Genomic DNA, 9,005 nt, shown 5'->3' on the forward strand with positions numbered 1-9,005 from the left:
ATATGTCAACCAGGTCGAAGAAGGAACAACTCTTGGTTAACTGTGCTCATAAACAGAGATTCATCAACGTGTTGAGCAGGAAACCTCAGGACAATTGTTGCTAGACTATTCATGCAGACCTCCTTTTCCCCAGACAACAGTTGACAGTGCTTCCAAATGCACAACGACCACAATTGGAGAAGGCACAGATCTCTTTGTCCATCTCTGTTTTCACACCAAGCCAACATATAGTCTTTTTCTTTAGTCAGAAGAAATGAATCTTACCAGAAGGCTGAAATTTTGGAATATCCCCCATCTGCATAAATCTTTGAGTACAGACACATGCTTTCTTCTGCCATTCGTTCATGCAGTTGATGGTTGTGACACAACATCATGCCTGCTTGGCATTGGGACAGGACAGACAATTATTGGCATTATGACTGGAAGTGGTTCTCAGGAAAGTAAAAAGTGACATTCATTTCAGGAAATAGGCTGAATGTAGAGTAGAGTCTATGGCAGAGATCGTTTCATGAGGTGGAGGCTGGCTCTCACTTGTTACCACTGCCACTATAGGTGGATGGAGGTTATGTTTTCACCCCTGTATGTCTGTTTTTTGTCTGATTGTGAATAAGATATCAAAAAGTTGTGGATGGATTTGGAAGAAATTTGGTGGAGATGTTGGGTGTGTGACAAGGCCAAATTGATTAGATTTTTGTGAAGATCTGGATCCTATAATCTTTAAAGTGATTTTTCACCATTGAGGGGTTTTTGAAAATGTTATGCATGGGTTGTGACAAAACTTGGCGAATGAGTTGGATCGGTGAGGTGACAAAAACAAGCTAGGATTGAGGTGTTAGGTATTCTGTCTCACCAGGTGATACCAATAATCTTGTGAAGGCATCGCATGTGGAATTAATGAAGGCGTTTGACATGAGATGATAGGTTGTCCAAGATTCGCATCCGTACAGGAGTGCCAATAAGACAAAGGCACGATAGACACTGATCTTGGTGTCTAGGCGAATGTTACATTCATGCCAAAGGCGATGTGTCAATCTTCCAAAGGGCACACATGCTTTACCGAGTGTTGATGTTACTTCGTTGTCAATCATTGCATTTTGAGAGAGGCCACCTCCAAGGTAGCAGAACTTATCTACAACTTTGAGTGGTAATGGATGGGACAGTATACGCACTTTCTGTTCTTAGCTGAAGCATAGCCTCGGTCTTCTTGAGGCTAACCGCAAGGCCATAGCGACGAGCAGATTGCACAAAGGAGTTCACAATAAATTTCATATCTTCGAGATCATGACAGAAGAGAACTTTGAGAATGAATACGTTTAGTGTATACAAGTGCTGTGTGATGAAAATAAATTGTTCTTCCTGAAAGTATGAATTATTGTCAGAAATGCTTCGTTTCGGTTCCTGATTATGACTGGAAGTGGCGATTCATGTTTTAATGTCATTTATCCAGACAAAATATAATGGATTTGCAGGGTTTCTTGAACAAGACTTGTTTAACTGCTTTAAAATTGCATTCCACAATACATTTATCGTACTGTTACTGGTTTGCCAGCCGGGTCACAAGTGACTTCTCGGACCCACTTCCCGACCTTTGACCCTGGAGTTAACGAGTCGCAGATAACGCTGCAGCATGATGGGTTGAACCACGGACGCCATCTGAGACGATTCATTTTGGTAGGGTCCTGGTGTCCAATTCCCATGTTACCTTCTCGACAAATGAATCCCCCTAGATAGGGAACCGTGCTCTCGACACCTCACTCCTATGGATCAAGAATGGCCAAGTAGAACCATAAGTGGGATGTTGGCTATTCTGACCATAGCGAAACTGTGGGGAAAAATTCCCATCCACTATTTACATACCCTGTCCAAACAATAGAGAAATACACTTGGGCAGGTTGGAAATAAAAGGTCATGTTTAACAAATATGCACGCATTTACAAGCAATGCAGTGTCACACAAGAAAGAACCCTACCCTTATACACACAAGCCCCTTAAATAATCACCTTATCATTAATCTACAGACATAGGCCCCTCATTCACTCTGGGAAATTATACAAGTGAGAGTGATAGAGAGGTAAAAAAAAAAAAGGTTGGGCTCGTTGGTGACTTCTCGCTTACCTGACGCAAACCTGTGGGCTTACATAGTCCCGACATAAAAAGGGGAGGTGGAAAGAAAGAAAAGAGAGTGATGGTGTAATGCAATGTGTGGAGAGATATGCGATAAATGCTTCGTAATGCATAAAGGAAATTGTGAATACGTTTCACTACTCGTGCTCTGAATGAGTCGAGGGGGAATCGTTGATGGATCAGGGAAAGCAAGAGAAAGATCGTGTAAAACGGTGTGTAATCACTGGCACGTCCAGGGAAAGAGCTCCGCAGCTTGTTCACACTCGCTCTCAACAGGGCCCATCTGCGCAGTGGCTCGTGTTCACTTAGCTCGTTCCTTGGGGAGTCATTCTGGCTCTCTTTACTCCCTGGACATACACAACTCTGAGTTCTGGGCTCCTGCGACTCATAAAGTCCTTGGCTGAGGCAGGGTCAGCATCCTGTTGCAGCTTGTACACTTGTGACTTTTCACAGCGCTGCCTTCGCATTAAAGCGCAGTTGTTATCAAGCTACGCTCATTGGTCAAGCTCCCAGCTCGGGAACACCGTCCACTGGTAACCCCGCCCATATGCGGTCCTTCTTGCTCCATCGGGCGCTGAATGTTCTTTTGATTTGGCTTTGTATTGTGGATTTGTAATGAAATGAGGGTTTTTGTGTTGCAAAGAGTGAATGGATGTGCTGAAAAGAGGTGCGGGAAACGAGAGAGATTATGATGGATGGGGGAAAGGGGAGGAGAAATGTTGGGAGAAAGGGGGAAGAGATAAGAAGGGATTTAAGATGGATAGGATCTAGAGAGGGGTTACAAAGGGAATTTGAACCTGCCACACAAACACAACGCATTTCCCTGTCCACTGATATGAGGGGAAAGGTAATCTATATAAACAAAATACTACTGATATATCTAAACTCCAGGGTTCCTTTTTGTGTTGGATGTAACTCCCCGGGGTCTTCTCAAACAAAACCGCAACAAATACGTGTTACATGCCAAACGTACATATGTCCTCGTACATCTTTAGCATTAAATCAGACGTTTATTGAAATTTGAATTCTGGACTTGCTGAAGTACCCCATATGGCATATACCCTATATTTGAGGATTGGTTTCAAAATGTTCCACCAAGTCGATTTCTCTACATTTTTAGTATGTTATTCAGCAATATTTAAGGTATTCGCTACAATTAAATAATTTCCTTTGCAATTTGTTCAAGGTTTGGCCTTTTCATGGTCGATTGGATTACTCCTTCCATCCATGATTGCCAGCATTGCTGTCAATCATGGATGGAATGTGGACTTTATACACGTGGGGAATACTGTAATGTCACTGCCACCTCTAATGTGTAAATACTGCTATGACTCTTCGTTTTTTTTCATTTGCATTATGTTGGCTAAATAATGTTTTGTTAGCATGATGGATTTGAGGTGCCCTCCAAATGTGTACGTTAAGCTTGCAGGGGCCCTAATATTGTATTTTAGGTGCTTTGTAGCTTTTTAAAGTTTTGATAATAACAGAGACTGTTCAGGTCGCTCCAGGATGTTTAATCTCCTCGGTCCTGAAAGCAGGTCAGTATATTGAGCGCATGTATGGGCTCTCAGGTGGATTGTTTAGCAAGTGATTCCAAATTTAAAATGTCCAGGATACTGAACAAAAGGAACGATAATGATATATAGGTGTCTGTAGATCAAACACTAATTTCATATCTCGAGTTTCCTCTTTACAAAGCCCTTTGGAACGGTTTTGTCCTTTTCAATTGGTCATGACCCATCATTCGCCAAGTTGGTCTCCAAGGTCAGGCAAAGCCTTTGAATTATTGACACAGTTTTTTTGAATGACTGTCATCAGCTCCAAACAATGAACAAGCTATTTAGTCAGGCAGCTTAGCAGCATATTTATCGAAATGGGGAACGGCTTGACAAAAGCGCCATTTTTATTTTGGTGGTCCATTAGACCATATACAATAGATTTAGGACCGGAGGCAAGAAATATACAGTGTTCTTCACCTTTTTATTGGACAAAAACCAAGGACAAAAACCAATTATGTATATATTTTCAACAAGGAGGTTAACTTTTATTTCATTACATGCAGTGTTATGAAAGGCTAACTTTTAGGCTAACTTTTATTTCATTACATGCAGTGTTATTTGTAAAACTTATGCATGCCTGCATAATAAATCTTACGCTTCCATGTAATAATAATTAGTAATATAATACCGAGTGTTTATACAAATGTGTTGTACTTGTGACTCGCACACCTCTCATATATCTAACATGTACACAACTACAAGGATGTAATTGTAATGACAATATAGCTTTAGAACAGACAACATGTTGTTCAAGGTAATTTGTCCAGCAATTTATGTATTTACGATTTTAGTCTAACCCCAATAGCTGATGATTTATTTGCAGAAATGTATTGCTCTATATTATGCTGTGCGAGTCGTATTTGCGCAAAAGTCAAACACTGTATATGTCTTGCCTCCGGTCCTAATTGTATTGCATATGGTCCAATGAACCACTAAAATAAAAATGGTACTTTTGTAAAGTCGTTCCCCCAAAAATTGCTAAGCTGCCTAACTAATTATGATGCAGTGATGGAGGCTATGGCACCCCTTTATCAGCTAGTGTTGCCTTATCTTATTTTGACCCCTGGAGGTTAGAAAATCCCAGGCCCTAAAGGATTGTTGGTATATTGTGTGGGAGTACCCCCTTACCACAACAGTCATGCTTGTGATATTGCATTGTAACACCTCAAATGTGGTCTTGACCACTCTGCCTTTTCAGCCATGCCAGGCCTGTTTTGTGCTTCTGGCTCACTATTTCTACCTCGTGTCCCTCCCAGGTGGCCTTGGTTGAGCTGTAACTGTCATCTTTTGTCATATCCAGGACTTGGTTGTTATCAGCGTATAGGCAAGGGCTAGCTGTTCTGTTTTACTTTCTCTTTTCTTCTCTCCTGTCCTTTATTCTCATGCTTGCTGTTATAGAAACTGATTATTTATTTGCTTTATTTTTCCATTGAGAATCATGGCTACACTACTTCATTATTGTGCATGCCAACATAATACTGTAGTGTTGTATTGTTTAATATGCATTTTCTTTCGTCTTTTTGACTTGTTCTTTTTATTTGGATATTTTCCTATAAAGCACCTTGAGACATGTACCTTTGGCACCATACAAATACTTTATTATTATTATTATTATTAAGCTTCACACTATAGGATAGGTGGAGGCTTATACCTGTTGAAGGGTTTGTTTATACAATTGGTGCCTAAAATTTTTAATGGCATCCCCAGAGTTTCTTCGATCCCCGAGGAGTACCAAACCACCATTTAGGGTTTTTTTAAATTTGTTTGTTTTTTACTGCTAATGTCTGAGCTGTATCTCGGAGCTGGCTGCGTCATTCGGAATGAAATTTTGCATCAATAATGGGAATAGAAACTCTGGGGTAGACCTGTTTTTTTTGTTTTTTTTACCTTGACCTAACTTTAATGTCATGATGTAATTATAGACAATTTTACATTTTTCTCCAAAACTCGACTGAGGATTGTCTGATCAGAACGAAATTGCCCTCTCTAGAATGCGTAGAGTAAGCCGCATTTATGTGTAATTTCTATAATAACCCTTCGAATTAAACGTCAAGGTCAAATGGCAGTCTAAAAAAAGAATGTATTTTTTGTCATCGCTCAATTTTACCAATGCAGAATCTTAAAGACCACTTGGCGTTCAAGATGTGCTTGCATCATAATAGTATACCTGCACTGAAGTTGTGAACCTGATATTTGATTTGTGTCCTTGACCTACTTTTTTGGGATTGTGACCTAATTAACTAAAACATCTTTTAATCATTACTTGAATAATTTTTCTCTGATTTTCATATTGTTCAGTTTTATGGATGGATTGTAGATGGGGGACACATTTTCTTTTTTCTTTATTTTGTTCATTTTCTTGACACATTTTCATTTTCTCCTTGTCCCTAAATGTTGAAGGTCAACGTCATATAGCGGTCTGAAAAGAATAAGGCTATCATTGAATCCCAGGTGCTGTGGGAGGCTTTCCCTTGGCATTCGCTTTGTGAGCGCAGATATCTCGTTATCATTATTATTTTTATTATTATTAGCTCCTCACTCCACTCACTACATATGTCTATACTGCCTTCTGATCTAAAACGTGAGTTCTTTTGGAAAACACCTGGTGTTTTATTAAATTTCAGGTGCGAGTGAATGATGGTTTCCATGCTTCAACTACTGTTCCACAGTTCTACTGTAATATTATGTATATTGATGTCACTATTGCCCAAAATTAATTGTTGTACACTGGTAGTGTTTGCATGAACACATGCCTCATCCGTTACCAATTCACATGCATTTTTATACCTTCTGCACCACAAACGCACACTACAGTTCACAAGATACATATCATGGAGCTGTACAGCTAACACAAAATCATCTCGTTTGCCATTTTTGTTCACCAGATAGCCTACTTCATGACGCAATGCTGTTCTTATGGAATTACAGCACTTTGCTCTCCACGTCTTGATATTTATTTCGGAAACTCGTAAATTTGTATGTTTATCCATTTGTGTGAAGCTTCTGGAAATATGTTTTGGTTGACTGGCTCCTACAAGCTTAAAGCTTGTGCACTTTTTGTTCTTTTATTATATATTATGGTTATTTCACACACAATTTGTATTTGTCTTATATACTCTTAAAATGACTTAATGTATAAATTTAAAGTATTGCTGGCATTCCATACAATTCGAGTTATGCCAGATCTAGACTACTGTAAATTGAGCTCCATCACCCTCTTAGAGAAGGAATGTTTTTAAAATAGCAACGGTTAAGTGTATAATGTCTATATAATCATTCTCTGGGTAGCAGGATTTAGTCGATAGAAGACTTTGAGAAAAGGCAGGGCTCATTTCATTGGGAAAATGAAGATTCGGCTTGTTTGTATGATAGCGTATTAGTTTTTTGAAAGGGTAGCCTATTGATAGCATTGAGTAGGGTAGTTTTTGGAGGATATGTCATGATGGAGTTGATTGATAATGAAGAAAAAAAACAATAACAGGAATTGTGGGTATATGAAATGGTTTGTGTGGAAGGGAAATGTAGGGGGGAAACAAAGGATTGTTTGAAGGTTTTGATAAGCATATTGAGGCAAACTGATCGATGGATTGGAAGAGGTGCGTTTGTGCCTACATGCAAGCTACCCAAAATTCAAAACAATTTATTTTATGCAATGATAATTTGATGTACTTATCCTGTTTAACATGTCTGCGTGTGTGTCTTATGCTGTACTGTTGGGTTGAGATTAGGTACATACCACATGAGCAGAGCTGCCTTTTTGTGTAACGATATTTTCTTGTATTTTCACAGTATTACCTTCTGTTTTTATTCAATTCACTCTCATAATTGTATATACCTGGGGCAGGAATCCATTGGTTCCAACACCGAAACGTTTTTCTTGAATACTCCTTGATGCATGTTGCAAACATCTTTTGACGTAGAATTGCTGCCCATGAATATAAAATAAACGATGAACAGCTGACTACAGTGACCAGTGAATGCTATTTGTTAATACCTTTAATATGGTTGTATGGTTAATAATAATATGGTTAATATTCAACTGTTAATACCAGTTGAGCCTGGCGTTGGCTTAGCGGTTAGGGTGCCAGCTTGGGATCCTAGGATCCTGGGTTTGAATCCCGGTCGATCGCTGAATTAACGCCAGGGGGGTTGACTCAGCCTGTCACCCTTCCGAGGTCGGCAAATTGAGTACCAGCTTGCTGGGATGAATGATCACGGTGTGTACCCCGATTTAGAATAGGTACACCGTATCCATGCGCATTGTAAGAGCGTGACCAAGGGTTGGCGTCAGGAAGGGCATCCGGCCATAAAAACATTGCCTCAAACAGGGAACCATGATTGTCATGGGGCCCGCAAGGCTAACCCCTGCTCTAGCGGGGAAAAATGGCCTTAAAACGATCATTCATTCATTCATTCATTCATGGTGCAATCGTTTGGCATGCATTCGTGTGGTATGCACAAAATTGTATCGATTTCAATCGAAGGCTTTCAGCTTGTGTGCAACGTTTTTTAATCTGGTCATCTTCGAGGAGTTGCGATTCACTAGCAAAAGTGAATTTCTGTTGTATTTGGGGGTTTTTTTCAATAAAATATGGAAGTTGTTTACCCTCGGATACAAGGAGATTTGGAGATGAAAATGGTATTCATCCTACCACTTATGTCCAAATCACATTTTGATTTCTTAGGGTTTTTTTTTTTTTTTTTTTCAATTAACCCACCGCATCTATATCATGGAGGGATGACACATGGGGCCAGAGGTGGGGGAGAGGAGAGGGGAGGCCACTCGATAAAATGTGTACAAATTGATATCCTGAAAAGCTACTCCAGAGTGAAGTCGTAAGCCTTTATTTATAAGCCATCCTTTAATTCTCGAGCGTTTTCATTCCTACCAATCCTAAAGCCCCACCTCCTTCCCCCCCAAAAAACAGACAAAATTAGAAAAAGCATGAAAAAACAAGCATATCGGGATGGTATCCCCAAAAAACAACCAACCAAACAAGGTGGGCATGACACCACAATCATTTCACGGATTTCAATACGACGTGTTTTGACATTTTCTGTCTCAATCTCACAACAAATTTAATACACAATTATACTTGCCAGGAGCCAATAACAGTGTACATAACATCACACAGCCAATCAGCAGCATTTTGCGACTTGTTGCCAAGTCACGCAAAGCATACGCCTGGTGTTGGCTTAATGGTTGTGGTGCTGGCTAGGGATCCTAGGATCCCGAGTTTGAATCCTGGTCGATCGTTGAATTAACGCCAAGGGGGTTGACTCAGCCTTTCATCCTTCCGAGGTCGACAAATTGAGTACCAG

The 9,005-nt window shown here is 39.9% G+C and overlaps 1 protein-coding gene across 2 annotated transcripts in view; it reads left to right on the top strand.

Moving 5' to 3' along the window:
* LOC137413669 (uncharacterized) overlaps positions 1–7,644 on the top strand; it is a 108,937-nt gene extending 101,293 nt beyond the window's left edge. For both annotated transcript variants that reach the window (XM_078765952.1, XM_078765957.1), the window contains exon 7: positions 6,569–7,644. In XM_078765952.1, coding sequence (XP_078622078.1) covers positions 6,569–6,655 — 87 coding nt within the window. In that variant the 3' untranslated portion in view covers positions 6,656–7,644. The remainder of the gene's footprint in view (positions 1–6,568) is intronic.
* The last annotated feature ends 1,361 nt before the right edge of the window (positions 7,645–9,005 follow it).

This window comes from Myxine glutinosa, chromosome 1 (assembly GCF_964187855.1).
Source record: "Myxine glutinosa chromosome 1, kmMyxGlut1.1, whole genome shotgun sequence".
Taxonomy (NCBI): domain Eukaryota; kingdom Metazoa; phylum Chordata; class Myxini; order Myxiniformes; family Myxinidae; genus Myxine; species Myxine glutinosa.